Genomic DNA, 22,387 nt, shown 5'->3' with positions numbered 1-22,387 from the left:
AAAGATGACAGTGTTTTGGTTCCATTGTTCTTGGCCATGTTAATATAGGTGACTCAAACTACAGTGTATTGAAAAAAATCTTAAATTAGTTACATTTAAAAAGTTGTTTTAAAACAGAGGTATGTTTGTTATAGGATCACCCAGCACAATAAAATTCATAAGGATGATAAAGCAGTTTCACAATTTTCAATAATCAGCATCATCTTTGACCTAAGAAAAATGTTATCTGCAGTTCTTCTTTCTTCTGATTGGATGCTGTCCAAAGAAACTTGTTCTTACCCATATGTAATAACTCAGGGTATTCTAAACAGTCTTGTGCACTTTAGGAAATTAGGTGAAGGCATTTTCCCTGTGTTTTTACAGTTGGTCTCTTTCCATTTCAAATAATTTCTGAAAATTGCTTAACCTACTCAGATTGCCAAAGAGAAATACTACATGTATTTTATTTTCTATAAATAGATTGTTTTCTTTGTTTGAAGTGATCTGTTCTAGCCCCTAATAGAATATATGGAGGTATACATATCACATAGAACTGGAAGGGACTTTAAGAGATTGAGTTTACAAGGCCAACGCACTAACCCCTGACTATCCCTGCCCCTCTTTTTGTTTCTTTGTCTCTTGCTACCTGAATTAATTACAAAGGGAGAATTATTTTATGGTATCAAATTTCTTATTTACATTTAATGCATATTTTGTTACTGTAAACTTGGTAGTTTAAACTTAACATGCTTAATTATTACGAGCAAGTGGAACAAGAGAGCACATTGCATTTCTTACTGAATCTAAGGAAACAACTGCCAAGTCATTTGAGAAATCCTGGTTTCAGGCTTGGTCACCTTCAGATAATTACTCGATGTTTCTTTCAATGTGTCTTATTCAGAGAACTGATCCGATGTTTAAAGTGGTACATGGACCGGTCAGCTGAGCTTGTACGACAAGATCATATCCAGGAAGCAATGAGGGTATGTGTTTGTCTTAAATCCCTGTTTGTTCCATGTGTGGCTTCAACACAACTGTGTCTGCTCTAAGGTACATGAAACCTGGTCACGAGCAGACATCCAGTACTCATTTGTCCAGAACAAATTTCAGCTTTTTGTTAAGAACTGCCCAAATTCTAATATTAAGGGGAAATTCACTCTTTCACAAGAGGGCCTTCACAAGGTCTATGCCTCCTTATCTCCTACCAAAACTCTGTTTGGTGGATTTAAGTGCTGTTTTCTGTGGGGCATTGGTCTTGAGCTGGCTCTCTGCCCACTCTAGTAAATTTCACCCTTATAGACATTACATTTTATAGTGATTGGAACACAGAATGGGAATCTGAAATGAAGGCTTTCATTTCTGGCAGTGACACAGACTGGATGAAGCACTAAAATAGTTTAAGTAAACAGTAAATGGGCCTTTGAGTGAGCCATAATGATGACAGCTATCATCCTGCAGGGCATGAACCAGTTGTCACTGAACAGAGTGTGATCTTGAAGGAAAGTGCAGCTTCCCATCCCTGTGCATAAAACAGAGGAATAATGTTTGTACTAGTGCATTTCCACATAAAACATATAAAATTCTTTTTTTTACTACAATTATATTATACCAGCAAGAACTCAGGATCATCAAGAGTAAGAAATATACTATAGAAAGACCATTGAATTTGTAATTTAGATATCCAAAGGTGGAGAAACACAAACTTCTTTTTCAGTTGGCCTTTGTTGAATGAAGGAATGAAAGTTGGCTTCACTGAAAGATCCTCAAATAAATCACTTCATCTTGAATAGTCCCACTTTTTTCACCAAGTTCTGGCCTGGGTTTATAGAAATACATCACCCTTTCTCAGAAATTATATTTCTAGCAAGTATTATAAAACAAGTAATTTCCCCTTCAGATATTCTTACCTTCTCATCACTATTGGAGGTGAGCCATGTCCACTCTGATTTAATAAGTACTGATGCTACACTCCCATCTTTGTAACCCTGCCTTTCTTTCACTTCATGCATCAGAGGAAATAAGTTGTGTCTCATGAAAGCTTATGCCCTTATAAATTTGTTAGTCTTTAAGGTGTCACCAAATTCCTTGTTATTTCTAGCTAGTGTACATTTTTGCATTTATGCTGTTAATGCTTAGATGTTACAGTAAGTGTGAAAAGAGAAAAATAGATCATTCTTCTTTCAGTGATTGTCCATGTCCATTAAACGTAGATGTGTGTGCTTGCTATGTGCACTGGCACTGGAAGATTTTCCATTAGCAGTACCTCCTAAGGGAGCCAACTCAGGTGCCCTCTGGAGTAGCATGAACTGCCACAGTACATAGAGTGTCTCTGACCTCTTCCACCCTGAGTTCCTTCTTGCCGCTGGTAGCGGTGCATGGAACGTGCTCATCTCAGCATTAACTGTTGCACCTTTCCCAGTTGGACTTTGTTTTCCTTGTAAATAGTTTCTGTTGTTAGTTTACTTAGCTTCACTTCAAGGCATGCCCCAATTCCTGGGCTTCAAATTGTGTTGGAATTGCAATCAGCTCTGCCAGGGAGCCACCCCCACTGCCTGACTTCAGAAGAATACACCTTTTGTCCTAGTGAGAGTGAACACTGAGCTAGAAGCGGGTTGTACAAAATTGTCTTTTAATTTACATAAACTGCTTTTCTTTCTCTGTACTTTATAAATGAAGAAGTCCATTATTAATAATGATATTAAAATCTGCTTGGCTCTCTCTAAAGCTCCCTTATCTCTTTCTTTATTACTCTCATTTCTCTGTTACTCATAAGGCCTTGGAGTATCTTTTCAAGTTCATTGTCCAATCTCGGATCCTTTACTCCAGAGCTACTTGCGGAATGGAGGAGGAACAATTTCGCTCCAGTATCCAAGAACTTTTCCAGTCCATCAGATTTGTACTCAGCTTGGACAGCAGGAGTTCAGAGACTCTCATATTCACACAGGTTAGCTATTTTTTATACTTGAATTCAACTGGCAATGCGAAGGCAGCTATTTTACGTACAAGCAAAATATTCATCTGATAGGAGCCGTAATTATGGGCTCTTATGGGCTGATTTTACTGAAACGAGTGACACATTTGCACAGAAATTTTAGGTGTTAACCTGCATCTGTTCACAGATGAAGAACAGCTGGACAGTTTTACAGTGAAGAAGGGAGACAAATCTATTGCCATGTTATGTGGTTAGAGTGGACGTTCCATATTCTTTTTGTTTTTATGTTAATAGTCATATCATAAGTGTGTGTCAGAATTGACACAGAGGAATTTTAATTCCTTGTTTAGTCACAGAGAAAAGTGGCAGCTTTAGTCAATACAGTAGGTCACAGCAGCTGCATAGTGGGAAAATTTGATTGGTGTAACAAATAATAAGTTGCATACCCAAGAAAAAATCAACATCTTCAGTTTTACCATCACTGCTGACTCACTTGTGGATTGACTGTGACTGTATTGGGATATGCTTACTGAGATTTGGTGAGACTTCACATAGGGGAAGACACTTGTCAATGTAGGTGAGGATGTCACAGTCTGTTTCTGTTATTGTAAGGATCACTATACTAGCATTTAAAACATTTTAAACAGAAGGGTATTTTGTAACATGTTCATACCACTCACTCGGAGGCTCTCAGATTGTGATTTGCATACAGCTGACTGGTAATTTGGTGCTGGTTCTCAATATTCTCAGTTGTTAAAAAGCATTAAAAGACAGTTATAGGAAAATGTAATGTGATAATATGGCATTTCCATGGAAGCAGTTGCTGTAGTTGCTACAATAAAGTTTCATTATTCCAGTGGGAGGGAAAGTTGTCAGCAAGACAATCTGTCTCTCAAGATATGGTCAACATGATGAAAAAGTTTGACAACTACTTCTGCAGCATTTCGTTTAATCATATGAACAAGGACCATTAGAATTTCTGTGCAACTTTCTACCAGGAAATTGACATTAGGGGAAAAATAGTGTCTGGAGAATGTATTTTTTTTTCTTTTGGGCTATCACAAATCATAAAGGAAACAACTGAGGATGGGATTCTTCTCTCCCTCTCTCTCTTTCTATCTGCTCTGTTTTACTACTGTCTTTCTTAATGCCTTCACTTCAGGCCTTTGCATAATTATAATACCTGTCCTATTGAATATTTGAAAAGTTTACTTTCTGTTTCCCACTTGCCATTGTCTTTCCCCCTTGACCCTAATTGCCCCCTAGGCCCCTCAGCCTGGAGGACAGGTTAGCGGAGCTGTGACATGTGCTCCACAAAAGTGTGGTGGCACTTCAAGGCCGTCGTTTAATTCTGTAAGTAATGATCACCTACCCTGCACCATTTTCATCATGGATGTCTACCATGATTCTCTTTTCCCTACTCAAATCCAGCTTATCCTGCATATAATCTTGGAGTGCAATGTGCAATTGTACAGATATTTTTTAAAAATGGGGAAAGAGATGTGGAGTAGTCTAGTAACATATGGGAAATGTAGGATTTCAGACACTAAAAATACAGTACAAATGGTCATCAATACCTAAGTGAATTAATTTGCTCAGGCAAACCAGTGATGAAAGGGGAAAAATATAGCTGATTAGTTTTAAAAGAGAGGAGATGTTGGAACAACCACAAAATGGTGCCTTATACAGCAAGTGCTGTTAATGCTCTTTGGGGGGCCCCAGTGCCTTCCCTTGACTGGACCCCTACCTGTGGGCTCTGCACTGCCTCCTGTGGCCAGCTCCGTGCCCTAGCTGAGCTCATGACCACCAGTCCCTTCTCATATTCAACAAAGACTTAAATCCAATGGTGAAAATGGTTATTTAGAGCAGCCCTGTTCATGTTTCATTGTTTATATTTTCATACACTGATCCATAGTTAGTTCTTTTGAGTGAATGAAAAGCAATCCAGATAACTGGGAAGTTGTTAAATCATGACAGAAATGTTCAAGGCCTTAGCAAAAATCTTTCTCCATGCTTCTCCTTTCACCCAGAATGTTGAGAGCTCTCTCTCTCTCTCTCTCTCTCTCTCTCTCCTTCTCCAATCATCAGAGTGAATTGATGCTGCCCTCCTTCCAGTTCAATGATCTGAAAGAAGGCATATAGCAGACTGTTACAGATACTTGTACAGAGAGCCTGCCATACCCTGCTAAGAATTAATAAACCACCACAGAGATCCCACAGGTTATCATATTTTTGAACAATTACTAGGTCTTTTAAATCATTATAGAAATCCTTCCATTCCGAAGAAAGATTATTAAGCAGGTTTCAGCAAATTATTGCAAGAATATCCAAGGCCATACTACCGATATCTCAGGCCATCATCCCACAGGCTGTCACAGACTTCCCAAAGTTAGTCTACGCAATCACCAGATTATCACAGAAATAAATTGATGAGATATCCACAGCCATTTTAATAACCTTCAGAGAGAGACCTTGAAATATTTCAAAACTCTCCGATTGTTATTCATTTAACTGAACATTTGTATGTTGTACAATATGGGTGATGGCACTCAAAAGCTCCTTAGGTCACTATGTAATCAAAATTGATTACAAGAGACAATGCTGGGGAGGATAACAGGCAATAGAAATGGAGGAGGCCATGAAGGAATAAACAGAATGTTATGCACTATATAGGACAAACTATGTTAAACCTAAAAGGCTTTTGTTTTTATTTTATTCATATTTGCAAGTTTATGTTTATAATGTATAGGATATTAACTAGAGGACCACTGTTTGTTGGAAGGATTTTTGGATAAAGGTGTTTTGAAGAAGAGGTGTACAGGATCAAGGAAGACATTTGCAGTCTTAGGTCCAACGTGAACAAGCACAGAAAATCTTCAAGGAGAAAAGAAAATGTATGCGAAGGAAAGAAAGACAGGCAGAATAGAGGAGAGTGGTGGACAGCCATTGATAAGATGTAGGGAAGAGCAAAGCTGGAAAGAGTCTAACCGTTTGAGGTCAATTAGTTTGAAAATGTTACACAAATGATTGTAGAACCAGTGAAGGGATTGATGAAAGGGGATGATGGGATCAAAAAGTGAATTTTGTGGTGACATTTTAGATAGATTGGATGAGAGTAAAGCAGTTGTTGGGAAGACCAGAGGATAGGCTACAATAGTCCAGATTGGAGGTTAAGATATAAAGAAGGATTTTGGATGCACTGCAAAAGCAGGAAACAAGGATTTTAAAGCACCCTAAATATGAGGGGTAAATGAAAGGAGCTAAGGGTAACATCAGGCTTGTGGGCTGAGAGAAAGGGAGCACTCTTGGGATCTTCTGCTGTCATGGCAGAGTGAATAAGATGGAAGGATTTGAGTGTGAATTGAATACCTCTGTTTTTGTTAGGGTTGAGCGCCTTCTTCCAGTCCAGAGGTGCTTTCAGAGATAACTCCAAGCTACTGAAGATATCCCCTTATCACAGAAATAATTTTGCACTGGTATTCTCATGATATGTTGCATGATTTCCCTGCAAAAATACCCTGCTTCACTGTTGTAGAAGTACACTAATATTATGTGGTGGTGCGTTTAAAGTTTTCTCAGTGTCTTCTTTATAAACAACATTTTGTAATGGTTTGTAACTGTTCCTTATTGTTCCCATGCAAAATGCTCCATAGAAGTTCTTTGTTCATAAGCACCTTTTTTCTTATTAAAAGATAAAATCAAGAACAAATATTTGGACCTGTTTGGGATTCTTTTTCTTTTTTGTTCTCCTGAATTTAAAAATATGTTTTTAACGCCACTTTACAAACCATGAGGTTATAATACGGCCAGTACTGTTGTGGGATTTCTTATGTTTTTAAATCACTTTGTGTGCAATGTACTGTATAAAATGTTGGTATTGTAAGGCTTTCAGAAGAAAGCATGATCTTACATACCTTAAGTGCTTTGATTCTTGTGAACAACAAGGTGATGCTAAGATAAAACATCAGCATCATTTTGAATGTAATAGCTTTTTTTCAGATCCTTAATTCTGTTTTGCCATTATTTATTTGTATTTCACACAAATATATCTATGATGTGACATCCCTGTTCTCTGGTTACATAATTCAGAACTGTCATAGCTTCTTCGTTTTCTTTTGTCAGGCTGCTTTACTGAATTCCTTTCCTGCAATCTTTGATGAGCTATTGCAAATGTTCACAGTGCAGGAAGTAGCGGAGTTTGTTAGGGGGACTCTAGGAAGCATGCCCAGTACAGTGCATATCGGACAGTCGATGGATGTAGTGAAACTGCAGTCTATAGCACGCACTGTGGACAGCCGCCTGTTTTCTTTCTCAGGTAAGATAGCAGCATCTGTTTGTAACACTTGCAGCTGAATGCCCCTCTTATCCAGCAAAGTGGTAGGAGGATCATCTTGTATTTTTTGCAGCTGCTTTGTGGAAAACCATTCAATGTAGAATGCTGATAAACTTGGAGAGATGACGTTAGCTATGATGCACTTACCGAGTGTGTATGCTCTTTGTGTATATATTGTTCTAGATATACGGACCTTTTCTGACAATAAAGAATGTGGTATACTGTACCTGATATGCCCCCGTAAATAACTTTTGTGTGACCGCAGATACTGTAGAATATATGAGATTAAATACTTTTAACTAGCATAACCATTGATTTAAAACATACTCATGAAGTGATCACCCAATTATTATGATTATCAGTGCTCAAAGAAGTACACTATACTCCAACTCTAGTATTATGTCTTATTACACCAACACTGCCGTCCTAGAGCAAGCTGGAATCCCAACCATGCACACCCTCCTCAGGCAGCGTCGGCTCCGCTGGCTTGGCCACGTCCACAGGATGAAGGATGGAAGGATTCCAAAAGACATCCTGTATGGTGAGCTAGCCTCTGGCAAAAGACCTCCCGGACTCCCCCAGTTGCGCTAGAAAGATGTCTGCAAGAGAGACCTCAGAGAGGTAGACATCGAGCTGGACAACTGGGAAGAACTAGCAGACGACCGCAGCAGATGGAGGCAGGGGTTACACAAGGGCCTTCAGAAGGGCGAGATGAAGATCAGACAGCTAGCAGAGGGGAAGCGAGCACACAGAAAGCACACTAAGGACTTGCCAGACACCCACCACATCTGCAAGAGATGCAGCAAGGACTGTCACACTCGTGTGGGTCTTCATAGTCACAGTAGACGCTGTAAATGAAATCCTAAATTGAAACTATAAAGAGCATGATCCATAGTCTACGTAGACTGAAGGATGCCTACTACTACTACAACTGCATTAAACAAAGATAATCAATGCAACAGCAAGCTTGCAGACTGGAAGACATATATTGAAAGAGGGGATGTAATGAGAGACTCAGGAAAGAATCACTTTAGACATATATCTTTTTATAAAATCCTGAATCTGAACATGTTTTCACATTTGTAAAGCTCATGCAAGAAGTGGCTGTTTTGGAGGCATTTTAATGAGGAGAGGGTGAGACAACTGGGAAGTTATTCCATTTATAAGGGTCTGCATGAAAGAAGTTTAAGACAGGTGAGGAAGAAGAAAACCAAAGGGTTTTGGATGCTGGCACACTTACACAAACAAAGGGACAGAGGGACAAGCTGTCAATGGTGAGACCCAATAAATCTGGGATGAGTCTGACAAGGCCTGAAAGGTCATGAAGAGAGGATTCAACTTCCTAAAGAGGGTGGCAAGTGAGAGCAAGTACAGCAGATTCCAAAAGGCAGTGATGTGGTCTGATAATCAGGCAGGGGATTCTGCTTCTTTAAATACTTGAGCCCTATTAGTTATTGTATTTTCCTTTGGATTCAGTCAACAGCAGGAGCTAAATAAACCTGATTACTATCTCTGTTAGCCTCTCCATCTTTTCCTCCTTTTTTTAAATAAGGGATTTCAGCCTCCGACGTCCTCCTTTACCTGCCCATCCATCCTCTTCCTTTCTTAACCTCATTGCATTCCAGTGAACAGGAAGCCTCACTCTTTCTGCTTCTGTCCCTCTTGCTACTGGCCGGTTTTCCTTGCACCTGTCCATTCAGACTCAGGCTGATTTCTCTCTCCCCGTGAGTCTGTTGACCTCTTTCTACAGCTGCTTTCCACTGTCGTGGAATGGTAGGACCCTGCCACTGGTGAAGGCAAGACCATTGGCTGGGCATACTAGAGGAAGGAATGAGGAACTCCTAACTAGCCATGAGGAGTCCAAGCCAATCAGAACTTACTGCAGACAAGAATATTGATAGGGGCCTGTCTCCCAAAAGCCAGAAAACTTCTCTCTTTCCAACGTAGCACTCTCTCCAATAAAAGTGCAATGAATGCAGTCAGGTCTGTAACATGATGAATGCAAAAGGAGAAGCTAATTTCCTAAAAGTTAAATATATACAGAGTTGGACTCACTGAGCGGATGTAAGAGAGCTAGAAAGTAGCATGATGTGAACAAAGGGCCACAAAACAGAAAGTTCATGCAAGCAAATGCCAGTTCACACCTGTTGTGTGAAAGCACATGTGCAGTAGTTAACATTAGGCATACCATTTAGCACTGCAATTAATTCATTATTTAGTGTCTTTGAAATGCATTGCACTGAAAATTAGTTCTGTAACAACCACACCAATTAATTAATCACGCTGTTTATGAGGGGAGCTAATTAAGGAAATTCTGCTGTATTGGTATCCTGTATTAATATTAATTCCTCAGTGTCCGCAGTCATAGATTTTGGATAACATCCAGGCTGATGAAATTTAGGTTTCTCCTAGAATAATTCTGAGTCATGTTTTCCTCTTTTAGAATCCCGTCGAATCTTGCTCCCTGTGGTTCTTCATCATATTCACCTTCATCTGAGACAGCAGAAGGAGCTACTCATCTGCTCCGGGATCCTCAGTAGTATCTTCTCCATTATCAAGGCCAGCTCCATGGTAATCTGCCCACCTGTCTTCTCCAGTCCAATGCTAAATTATTGAAGCATAATCTGAGATAATTTCTATCAACTACATATGTTTTTTTCAGAAAATCTTTTATATAGTAGAACTCTAACTTTATTAGCAACAAGAGAGTTCCTTAAGTGAAAGACTGCCATTGTGTCTGACGCACAGCATTCTGGTTAAAACATGTTCTTGCTGTAAAACAAAACAAAGCAAAGACAAAAGCACACAGAGTCTCACACAAGCCCAGAAAGACAGACAGTGTTACACTGCTTAATTTTCTTCACCCAAGCCTTGAATTCACTCCTCTATGATGCTCAAAAGTCTTACCCAGCCCTGTCACTTTCACTTCTGTAGAAGACAGTAACTAGCGCTTTATGGTGACTATTTAGAGAACACTGTAAAATTAGCCAATCAATGAATCATGCTCTTTTTCAGAAATTGCTGCTGATTTGAACAGCTTTGATTTCAGGGTATTCTTATCCACGGACAGTGGGTTTGCAAAAATTTTGGTAGTGCCCAGAGCCTGCACGTCTTTCCCACTCAGACTCTGCCCCTTGCACGTGCCTAAGGCTCTGGGAGGAGTTTGGGTGAAGGGTGCATGGAATGCTGCTCTCAGGAGCGTGGTGCTGGGTGCAAGCTCTGGGGTGGAGCAAGCTGTTGGGAGAAGGAGGGGTGCAGGCTGTGGGAGGGAACTTACATGCAGGTGGGAGTCTGGAGTGCAGGCCCTCAGGAGGTGAATGCAGGTGCTGGAGGGGCTGAGGGGTACAGGCTCTGGGATGGAGTGTGGGTGCTGGCTGTGGTCTGTGGTAAGGGGTGGGGGTGTTGGGTGCAGGCTCTGGGAGAGAGTGGGAGGGACTGGAGGAGGGAGGGAGTTTGGGGCAGGGCTGTGGTTTCAGGAGTGGGTGCAAGTTCTAGAGGGAAGGGGTGCACAAGGAGGTGGCGGGGTGAGAAAGGCATGCCACACTTACCCGGGGCACCCCCCTCTTGCAGGGGCTCCAGCTGCCCCTGAATACCCCATTCCTCCTCGACCCATGTGGCCCTGTGGCTCTTCCTGCTGCTGCCAGGTGACTTAAAAGGCCCCAAAGTCATCACTGTCACCATTGATAGCAGGGCTAGGGCAGCTGCTGATGTGTGCACCCACACATCACAGGGGAGAAGGTCTCTATGCACTGTTCCCAGCAGCTGGAGCATTGGCATGGCATGGCCTGGAGGCACTGCCTCCCTGCCCTGGGCTGTGGGGACGTACATGCTAGTAGCTGCAGGGAGTGAGCAGCAGGAAGCTGCTCAAATCCTGCTAAACTGCTGGGGCCTCTTGGGCATTTTAAGTTACTTAGGGGGACCATGGAACACACAGGTGGGAGGATGTGGGATGGCAGGTGGCCCAGGGGATGCAGGAGGCAGGGACCATGAGGGACAGCAGAGAGTGAGTTTTGCTGGAACCTGGTCCTGGGCTAGTGATATTCCTGGTGAGGAAGCACCATGGACCCATATAACCCACCACCTGTGCTCAGATGCCACCTCAGTCATTTTTTTAAATGTTTCCTATAGGGCAGTGAACTATCCCAGGTGAGGAGGAAATCTATGGCTTTAATAATAAGTCACATCGATGAGCTGTTTGAACTGTGCACTGTCTTTTAATGTGACTTTGATGGGATGAAAGATGCAATAGATTAACACTGTCATAACTATCAGGGAACAGAAGTTGGTCCCATTGTGTCGTGGAGTAAACAGGTCTCTGATTATGAATTTATATCTTTTGATGTGTTCCTGTATTTTTCTGTTGAGGCGGAAGTGAGGAGTCACATGCCATACCGTTGCTGCCATGTGATAGAGTCTGTTTGTAGGGCAATATTTACTTTCTGCCTTGAACCTCCATCTGCAGGAATCTCTTTTGGTGACAACTCTCCCACACTTCTCTGAAGTTATTAGAGTCTCATCCTGAAGGCTGTTCCTGGTGTGCTTGGAGCTGCATATTTGGCTTGCCATTTCCATTCTGTCCACAGCTGCTAACTCTCTGTTTTCATACTGCTCGCTCTAGGAGGCAGATGTAGTGGAGGAGGTTGAGATGATGGTGGAGAGCCTCCTGGATGTACTTTTACAGACTCTGCTTACTATCATGAGTAAATCGCAATCTCAGGAGGCGGTAAGAGGGCAGCGTTGCCCGCAGTGCACAGCCGAAATCACTGTTAGTAACTAACAATCAGGTTCTATTTCCTTCTTCTCTAACGTTCAGCTCCCATTCTCCCACTCCCTCACAACCACCTACACCTCATTAACATCTCTCCTGCATGAACAATCAGTTTTCTCTCTTTCCCTTCCCACACATGGATCCATTCCATCCACTCGGCAAAAATCTGTCACATTGCACTAGTCAGGCTGCTTCACAATTACAGGAGCGCCCAGGAAGCTTTCCTGGCTTGCTGTAGTTACTCCCTTGGATTACATTTGAAAATAGGTTTGCAAATTATCATTTGGTAGCCGTTGGCGTATGCCAACTAGGTGATTATTTAGAGCTCCCCCTCTACATTGGCACCAGAACAACACTGGCAATATCACGATTTCTCACCAGCAGGCCATCGCCATTCACTTCACTCTCTAGAGAGATGCTGCTGAACTGATCCATACTTATCACTACCACAAATGAAACAGAGGCTTCTTTCTGGAGAATGAACTAAGAGCTAGGGAATTGAGTGTGTTGCTAATCTGGTTGGGAGAAAGGGAGTAAAGAGAGATCATAATGCCAAAGCTGTTCTTGACAAAGGATCATTTTGTTAGTCTTTAAAGTGCTACATGACCGCTGTTTGGTTTTGTTAGAATACAGACTAACACGGCTACCTCTCTGTTACTTCGCAAAGGCTGCTAATTCACTTAGAGCTGGCTCACATTATTCGGTTACATGGGATAAAGAGGGGATGAGAATTCTTTGTCCTTCACTGAAGAGTGGGTGGGGATAGGAATCGAGAAAATTCCCATCCAGCTTCTCCCTACCTTGACTCACTGAATTACATATTCTATCCTAATATAATTTTTGTTCTTTGAGTGGTACCCGTGGGTGCTCCACAATAGGTGTCAGGCTTGCCCGGCGCCGCAGATCGGAATTCTTCTAGCAGTTTCTATTGGATCGCACATGCGCCGACGCGTGCCACCCCCTTGCACGCCCCCGGCCATGTGCGCGATCCAGTCCCCGCCAGTTCCTTCTCAACCGCCATCGGCTGCAGACGGAATCCGCTCCGGCTAAAGCCAGAGACAGATAAGATAGTTGTTTTTTATGTGTAGTTTGTTTGTTTTGTCACTATTAAAAAGAAAAAAGGTAGAGCAATAAAGAGAATATTAGACACCAGAGAGAAGAGGAACGAAGGAGAGGGGGCGGGCAAGAAGGCTGTTAAGCCGTCCGCTGCCCTGAAGGCCCTGAATGTTATTTTGGGTTAGAAAGCACTGATTAGTGGCTAAGTACCCTATTCACAGTAAAGACTCACCACAATGGCTTCTTCGGGGTTTAAGAAGTGTGAGTCATGCCGCGAGGCTATGCCAGCCTCTGATGGGCATAGTGAATGCATTCACTGCCTGGGAGAGTCGCACGTTACCCAGAAGTGTTCCCACTGCGCTAAGCTTACAGCCAGGGCCAGGAAAGACAGAGAGATGAGGCTCAAAATGATCTTGTTTGATAAGGCTCTCCAGCCTGAACCGCCGGAGAAGCCTCATGCAGAAGGGCCCTCTGGGTCGCGTAAAAGGAAGGCAGCCTCTTTGACCCCCTCTGTGCAGAAGAGGAGGAAACTCTCCCCGGCTTGATCCTTGCCGGCGGGTCCAGCGGGCAGGACAAGAGGAATGCAGAGTCCCCAGCCACGAGCTCATGAAAGTGGCAGCGCAGCAGCGCATGTGGCAGAGGCCGAGCCTCCAATTACACAACAGGCGGCACGGAAGGCACGGCAAGTGCCGGAATCGGCAGCACTGATACATGCGGCACCGGCTTCCACGGCGCAGGGGCACCCGGCACGGAGCCTGTCGGCGCCGGAGGAAGCTACCCACACGGCTCCGCTGCTGATGGTGCCGAGCGCAGTGCTGACAACGGGGCCGAGATCCCCAGCACGGGAGGGGGCGGCGCCCACCCCACAGGGGAGGGGCAAGGCAAAAGCAAAAACTCGGCGCCTTAGTCCATCTCCAGGCAGGGCCGCGCTGCCCTTATCCCCCAGCTCCCACACCCCTCCCCCCCGAGATACACACGCCGCACCGCCGGGCTGTAACTCCAGCGGCTTATCTTGGGCCTCCCTCTCCGTTCCTCCAGCCAATTTCGCCGTGGCTTGGGACTCGGGAGCCAGAGGATTTGGGGGAGGTTTACCCCAGCGGTTCCTCCTCATCCTCCCCAGATGAGGCCATGGCCCCTGGGGATGTCTCCCCTCCGGATGACCTTAAACAATTCCAGGAGCTGTTCAAAAGAGTAGCTTTCACGCAGGACATTCAAATAGCAGAGGTGCAGGAGAAGCACCATAAACTCCTGAAAAATTTGAGACCCCTGGCTTCATCTAAAATCGCTATCCCACTGGACGAAGCCATTATGGAGTCAGCCACTAACATATGGCAGACTCTGGCCTCTATTCCGCCTACGAACAAGAGAGCGGATAAGAAGTACTTCGTCCCAGCCAAGAGCATGGAGTTCCTCTTTAGTCACCCGCAACCCAATTCTTTGGTGGTCAAATCGTCCCAGCAGAAGTCGAAGACGTCTCAGTACAAATCAGGGGGGTCAGATAAAGATGCTAAGAAGCTAGAGCTGTTTGGCAGGAAGGTCTGTTCCTCCTCTACCCTATTATTGAGAATGGCAAATTACGCAGCACATCTATCAAACCATAAGTTTGACAATTACTCTAGACTCACTTCCCTCATGGATTCACTCCCGGAGGACAAGAAGCTAGTGTTAAAGGCGATTGTCCAAGAGGGCTATGCAGCATTGCGGACGGGAGTCCAGATTGCCCTGGACGTGGTGGACACAGTGGCACGTTTAACAGCCACAGCAGTGGTAATGCGTAGGGAATCCTGGCTCCAGATGTCTGGTATCCCCAGAGACCTACAGGCGAAGATCGTGGATCTTCCCTTTGATAAGCAAAAGCTGTTTGCGGACTCAACCAACTCGGTCCTCCACTCCAGCAAAGACTCGAGGGCCACACTTAGGACCTTGGGTATCTATACTCCCACATACAAGAAAAAGAAATTTTATCCTCAGCAAAGATGCTATGCTTACCAACCACAGTGCGCTCAATATCAACGAGGCTACAACGAAGGGCACCATCAACAGCAGCAGCAGTACAGGGCTCCCAGGCGACGTTCTCAACAAAGCCGTACACCCTTGGGACAGGCCCAGAGACAGCAAGTTTGACGGGTACGTCAGGGGCTGCACTATCAATACCATCGCTCAATGCCATTCTCATCTCATGTTCCATCATCGCCTCAAAGCGTTCCACTGCCAATGGCAAGAGATCACCACAGACAAATGGGCGCTAGAAATTATAGCCACGGGTTACACGATCCCTTTCCAGTCACTTCCACCGACAAAGCCTCCCGCCCGGCCTCATCTCAGGGACGCTGCCCACGAGGCGAGGCTGAAGCAGGAGGTAGATCACCTCATGTTCATAGGGGCGGTGGAAAGAGTGCCAGAACAATTCCAAGGGAAAGGTTTTTATTCATGCTACTTCCTAACAGGGAAGAAAACAGGAGGCTGGAGACCGATTTTGGATCTACGGGGCCTCAACCATTACTTGCGCAAGCAACGCTTTCGGATGATCACAGTTGCCTCCATACTTACGGCACTGGACGATGGAGACTGGTTTGCAGCCCTTGACTTACGAGATGCTTACTTTCATGTAACAATCCACCCGGCACACAGGCGCTTCCTCCACTTCATGGTCGCCGGGGAACATTTCTAGTACAGGGTTCTTCCGTTCGGCCTATCCTCGGCACCCAGAGTCTTTACCAAAACCCTGGCAGTGGTGTCAGCCTACCTGCACAGACGGGGTGTTTATTTTCCCATATCTGGATGACTGTCTACTGAAAGGGGCCTCAAAGGCAGAGGTCCTATGCATGATACGCGTCACCGCGAACACGTTTACTTCGCTGGGCCTAGTTATCAACCTCGCAAAGTCAAAGACCGAACCCACGTAAGATATAGAGTTCATAGGGGCACGCATAAACTCTATCACAGCAAGAGTATACTTGCCCGACTCCTGCTGCCGCGCCATCAACTCCCTGGTGCAAGTCATGACGTACAGCCCCACGGTGCCGGTCCTAACGTGTCTGCAACTGTTGGGGTACATGGCGGCAGTGACGTTTGTGATACAGAATGCCAGGTTACACATGCGAAGCCTGCAGCATTGGCTGCCGAGTGTTTACAAACCGGCATCCCACACTGTCCACAGGGTAGTGTCGCCCACGATGGAGGTGCACAGATCCCTAGCGTGGTGGGAAAATCCTGAGAATCTGCTAGTGGGGGTGCCTTTCCACCAACCACAAATTTCTATTTTTCTTACTACCGATGCCTCCCACATAGGATGGGGAGCGCACATTGGCAGCAAGGTGACGCAAGGGCTATGGTCCCCTGTGGAACAGACACTGCACATAAACATACTGGAGCTCAGAGCAGTGTTCAACGCATGCAGACATTTTCGAGAATACCTGCATGGCAAAGTAGTCGGGATCAATACCGACAATACCTCCACTATGTTCTACATCAATCAACAAGGAGGGGCACGATCCCGTGCGTTATGTGCGGAAGCAGTCCGATTGTCGAACTGGTGCATCACCAACAACATAACGTTGAAAGCCTCGTACTTGCCGGGAGCCCACAATGTGAAGGCAGATCAGCTGAGCAGGCACTTCGCACTCACGCACGAATGGCAGATCCGCTCCGACCTGCTACGGCGCGTATTTCGTACATAGGGGTTTCCCCAAGTCGATTTGTTTGCCACCCAGTACAACAAGAAGTGTCCCCAGTACTGCTCCAGAGCAGGAATAGGGTGGGGGTCCCTGGGGGACGCATTCATGATTTCATGGAAGGGCCCTCTACTCTACGCGTTTCCCCCCACAACGCTTATCCACAAGGTTCTGCAGAAAGCCAGAAGGGAGAGAGCTCGCATGATACTCATAGTTCCAACTTGGGACCGGCAACAATGGTTTCCCGTGCTTCTACGCATGTCGGATTGTCCACCACTCCACCTACTGGTGGCGCCGGACTTACTCATGCAGGCTCAGGGGTCCATAGTGCACCCGCACCTTCAGGGACTATGCCTACAAGCATGGTTAATCCATGGCTCAGCGCCTTAGAGAGCACGTGTACGGAGGGAGTACAACAAGTCTTGGAGTGTAGCCGAAGGACCTCCACCAGGAGGACTTATGAACAGAAATAGACTCGATTTACAGCCTGGTGTTCCTCCAAACAGTTAGCTCCCCTTGACGTTCCTATAACCATAATACTAGAATACCTATTGGACCTCAAATGAGACGGGCTTTCTCTATCCTCGCTAAAGGTCCACCTCGCGGCTATATCAGCTTTTCGGCATACAGAGGAAGGGCCCACTGTATTCGCCCACCCTATCGTCACAAGGTTCTTGAAGGGGCTGGTAAACATGTACCCCCCTCGAAAACTGCTTCCGCCGTCATGGAGTTTGGACTTGGTGCTCAGTACGCTATCGGGACCACCCTTCGAACCATTAGCCATGGTACCCCTCCGACTCCTTATGATGAAAACAACCTTCCTCCTTGCGATTACGTCAGCCCGCAGGGTGAGCGAGCTCGTGGCAGTGATGGCAACGCCGGCCTGCACAGTATTCTCAAAGGAGGCGGTAACCTTACGGTTACACCCAGCCTTCGTTCCAAAAGTTTCCTCGGAGTTCCATCTTAACGAACCAATAGTTTTACTCTCGTTTTACCTGAAGCCTCACAGCTCCAGCAAGGAGGCACGCCTACATCTCCTAGACGTGAGAAGGGCGTTGGCCTTTTACATAAACAGAACTAAGTCCTTCCGGAAAACGGACAGGCTTCTGGTGTCTCTCGCTCCCAGGTCAAAAGGGGAAGGCCTCTCTTCACAGAGAATTTCAAAGCACATTGTGTCCTGTGTAAAAATGTGCTACGAGCTTCCAAAGACCCCTTTGCTGGCCCCGCCTAGAGCTCACTCCACCAGGGCGGTGGCGGCGTCAACAGCCTTCTTCAAGGGCATTGTGTTAAAAGACATCTGTAGAGTGGCGACCTGGTCATCCTACGACACCTTCGCCAAGCATTATGCCCTGCATCGGGTATTCAAGGAGGATACTTGTCTGTCGACAGCAGTCCTCTCGGAGACAAGCTGCACATGAATCGATTACCCACCTCCTTACTCGGGTTACTGCTGAGTAGTCACCTATTGTGGAGCACCCACAGGGATCACTCGAAGAAGAAAGAGAAGTTACTCACCTGTAGTAACGATGGTTCTTCGAGATGTCCCCCCGTGGGTGCTCCACCACCCGCCCATCCTCCCCGCTTCGGATCTCTGTCTGGTGTTTTTCAGGAGCATCCGAGGCGGTTGGTCAAGGAACTGGCGTGGACTGGATCGCGCACATGGCCGGGGGCACACAAGGGAGTGGTGCGTGTCGGCGCATGCGCGATCCAGTAGAAACTGCTAGAAGAATTCCAATCTGCGGCACCAGGCGAGCCCAACACCTATTGTGGAGCACCCCCGGGGACACATCTCGAAGAACCATCGTTACTACAGGTGAATAACTTCTCTTTGTCAGTCTGTTCTCCAAAATGCTGTCCACACAGGGTTCATTTACTTACTAATTGGCTAGGAGTTTGAGTGTGCTGTGCAGGTAGCAGTACCATTGGTGCTTCCAGACAAGGAACAAAGGAACAAATTCCTCACGCCTTGTTAGCTAAAATGCATTAACAAACATGAGGTAAACTCCTAATGAAGACAAGGCAGTTGGTATTTAGGGGACTAGGGTTTACCTTCACTTGGTTATATGTTACTAACACAGCTGCCTTGTCTTCACTCTGATTTTACCTACTTTTAGTTATATGTATTAGCTGATTCGTAGTAAGACAAAGTGGTGTTAATTGGAATAGCTCAAAAAGTTTGAAAACATTCCAGAGCATGTGAGCAGATACCCAAGTCCATCTGAAGAAGGGACTTACCCAAGATCCCCCCAGTAGAAAATCTATTCAGAAATATTGTTCATGAACACTCACACTTAGCACAGTATTTTTAATGTGTGACACAAGAGCAGCTGGTACTTAGAAAATCTTTGCAATTATTTAAAAATAAGTTGCATCGATGGCTTAGTGACATAACTGTTACAAAGAGACATGTCTGGTAGTGATAGCAGGGAACCAGTAATATGGAGACAGGTACCATTCCTGATTGTCATTGACTTGCAACATTTCCATGTTCACAATCCTTAACCTCTTTATGCTGTTCTCGTTAAGCGTGTGAAAATAGAAAACAGTTTTTTTTTAACTCATCTTTGTGAAGCATTTTGAAAGGCTCTGATGAAAGAAACTATATAGCTGCAAAGCATTATTTATTATGTAAGACCTTGATTTCATAGCAGCTTCACATCTCCTACCCCATGGGAGGTTGGAGCACAAGCATATTGCAGCGATCAGCTCTCAAAGGCTACATCTACACTACAAGATAAATTCGAATTTATTAAAATCGATTTTTTAATGCAGGTTTTTCTAAATTGGATTTTCAATATCCTTACTTTGCACAGGCTCCCAACAAATTCAACACCTTGCTTCAACACTGAAATCACCAAACATCGACTGTTGTAGTGGTGCATTGTGGGAACCTGTCCCACAGTTCCCGCAGCCCTGCATTCCGAGCCAGGAGCAGCAATGCTTTAGTTTCCCAGGTCCAGCAGCTTGGGAGACCCAGGAAACTGTCAGCACAGCAGCCATGTCAATTTACCGGCTCCTGCTAGTGCAGTAAACTCTCTGTTTAATGGACTAATAGGGCTATCCGTTCTTCCCCATAGTCCCTTAAATGGGAGGGTTGATTCTCCCTCCCCACCAGGTTCCCCCAACCCCAGGCCCACCCCGACAACAACCCCCTCAAAAAACACCCAAAACACTCCTGCCCCGCCAAAAAAAAACCCTCTTCAAAAAAATCCAAACCCTTGTCACTCACTGACTCCAGTGGAAAAGCTGCTGGAGCCTGTAGGCTGGGAGCGCCTGGTCACAGGTGGCCAAGGGCACCTGCCAGGTGGGTGCCTGTCCGTGGGCATCTGGGCCGGTGTGGCTCCAGCAGCCTCGTGGTGGGGTGCCTGGCCCTGCACGCAGCTTGAGCTGCCCAGCCGTGGGGTGCCTGGCCCCATGCACAATTTGACTCTGCCCAGCAGGGGGTGTACCTCAGTGGTAGAGCATTTGACTGCAGATCAAGAAGCCCTTGGTTCAAAGCCAAGAACAGGGAGGGGTAGCTCAGTGGTTTGAGCATTGGCCTACTAAACCCACAGGTGTAAGTTCAATCCTTGAGGAGGCCCATTTGGGGCGGGTTTTTTTTAGGTGGGTTTCTGTAGTGTAATGGTTAGCACATTCACCTAACACATGAAAGGTCCCTCGTTCAAAACCAGGCAGAAACATCCAATTTGCTTCAGGGGGAGGACAAGCTCAGTGGTTTGAGTATTGGCCTGCTTACTGCAGGGCTGTGAGTTCAATCTTTCAGGAGGCTATTTAGGGATTGGGGCAAATAGATGTCAGGGATGGTGCTTGGCCCTGCTAAGAGAGCAGGGGACTTGACTAGGTGACCTCCCAAGGTCCCTTCCACTTCTAGGAGATGTGTATCTCCAACTATTTAATTAAGGGGGCGGGGGTAGCTCAGTGGTTTGAATATTGGGCTGTGAAACCCAGTTTTGTGAGTTCAGTCCTCAAGGAGGCCATTTCAGGATAGGGGTACATAGATGTCAGGGATGGTGCTTTGTCCCACTGTGGCTACACCTACACTAGCCCCAAACTTCAAAATGGCCACGCAAATGGCCATTTTGAAGTTTACTAATGAAGCGCTGAAATGCATATTCAGCGCTTCATTAGCATGCGGGCGGCCGCAGCACTTCGAAATTGACATACCTTGCCGCTGCGCGGCTCATCCCGACGGGGCTCCTTTTCGAAAGGACCCCGCCTACTTCAAAGTCCCCTTATTCCCATTCAATAAGGGGACTTTGAAGTAGGCAGAGTCCTTTCGAAAAGGAGCCCTGTTGGGACGAGCCGCGCAGCAGCGAGGGGCGTCAATTTCGAAGTGCCGCGGCCCCCCGCATGCTGATGAAGCACTGAATATGCATTTCAGCGCTTCATTAGTAAACTTCAAAATGGCCATTTGCATGGCCATTTCAAAGTTTGGGGCTAGTGTAGACACGGCCCTTGAGGGCAGGGGACTGGACTAGATGACCTCCCAAGGTCCCTTCCAGTTCTAGTAGATGTGTCTCTCTAGTTATATACAGTGAAGACAGTCACCTGGTAATATTGAGCTAATTGCCTTAAATTCAGTTTTATGTCGTAGTGTAGACACAGTCAAACTCTCCATATAGAAACTTTCCACTTTTGAAGGTCACTCAGCCATTCTTCTGGTCAGATCATGAAATTTACATTTACAAATTGACCTTCAGCCCTTAAGAATAAAACTATAACAGAACTCAGGGAGCTTCCTTGTCATTTGACTGGCTTTTTCTAGATGCTTGAGCCAACTTTAAGGAAGTGCTTTCACTGAGATAACTACTGGCTAGTGTAGAGACCATCAGAAAGAGAATATGTAAATTAAAATTCTTAACAATACAGAGCTATTGAGACCCAGTGAATGTTAATAGCTGATATAGTAACTGGTTAAGGGAGAATGAAATTGTCAAAAAATTCATACTGGGAGCAAGAGCCTTTGATTGTCATTATTGATCATTTTAATTTTGATATTTGCAATAAGTCTGATGAAAAAATGAGCACACGCAGCTAAGCCTCTGAGAACTTTTGCTATATATTAATGGCACACAGAGATCTTTTAGGATTCAGTATTTTTAATCTCCACACACGAGCTTTTCTTTCATATGCATTGGTCCATTTCAGACCCCACCCTTTATCTCCTACCTCAGGTTGAATTTTTCATCTTTTTTTTTGATTGCCTGGACTAAATACTGCTTCATTTACTTGACAGGGAGAATATGTGTCCTGTCTCTTGTCTCTGCTTCGTCAGATGTCAGACACTCATTTTCAACATTTATTGGAGAACTTCCAGAGCAAGGATGAGCTAAAGGTAGGACAGAATATCAGGGTTTTTAGATGTAGCTGTTAAATATTATTCTCAGAAATCAGATGAGCAATGAAGAAAGTGTTTTCACTTACTCTGCTGAGCATCCACATTCTCTATAGGTATAGTCATTATTTGTTTCACATACTAAGTTTATTATTATTAGAGAAACAGATGATCTGGTGGTTAGGCACCAGCCTAGGAATTGAGAGTCCATCCCAGGCTTCCTGCAGAACTTCAACAAGTCACTGAAGGCATGTCTGCACTCAGAAAAAAGCCCATGCTGCAAAATCTCAGAACATAGTTCCACTGACTT

General features: G+C 45.1%; 1 protein-coding gene across 1 annotated transcript in view; it reads left to right on the top strand.

Annotated features, from left to right (window-relative positions):
* Window positions 1-22,387, top strand: part of DOCK3 (dedicator of cytokinesis 3) — a 428,244-nt gene that overhangs the window by 304,216 nt on the left and 101,641 nt on the right. The window contains exons 22-27 of the mRNA XM_075006205.1: window positions 881-962; window positions 2,753-2,923; window positions 7,034-7,226; window positions 9,688-9,815; window positions 11,863-12,009; window positions 21,979-22,077. Coding sequence (XP_074862306.1) covers window positions 881-962; window positions 2,753-2,923; window positions 7,034-7,226; window positions 9,688-9,815; window positions 11,863-12,009; window positions 21,979-22,077 — 820 coding nt within the window. The remainder of the gene's footprint in view (window positions 1-880; window positions 963-2,752; window positions 2,924-7,033; window positions 7,227-9,687; window positions 9,816-11,862; window positions 12,010-21,978; window positions 22,078-22,387) is intronic.

Source organism: Carettochelys insculpta, chromosome 11 (genome assembly GCF_033958435.1).
Source record: "Carettochelys insculpta isolate YL-2023 chromosome 11, ASM3395843v1, whole genome shotgun sequence".
In the NCBI taxonomy this organism is placed as follows: Eukaryota; Metazoa; Chordata; order Testudines; family Carettochelyidae; genus Carettochelys; species Carettochelys insculpta.
This window is presented reverse-complemented; position numbering and strand designations above follow the sequence as displayed.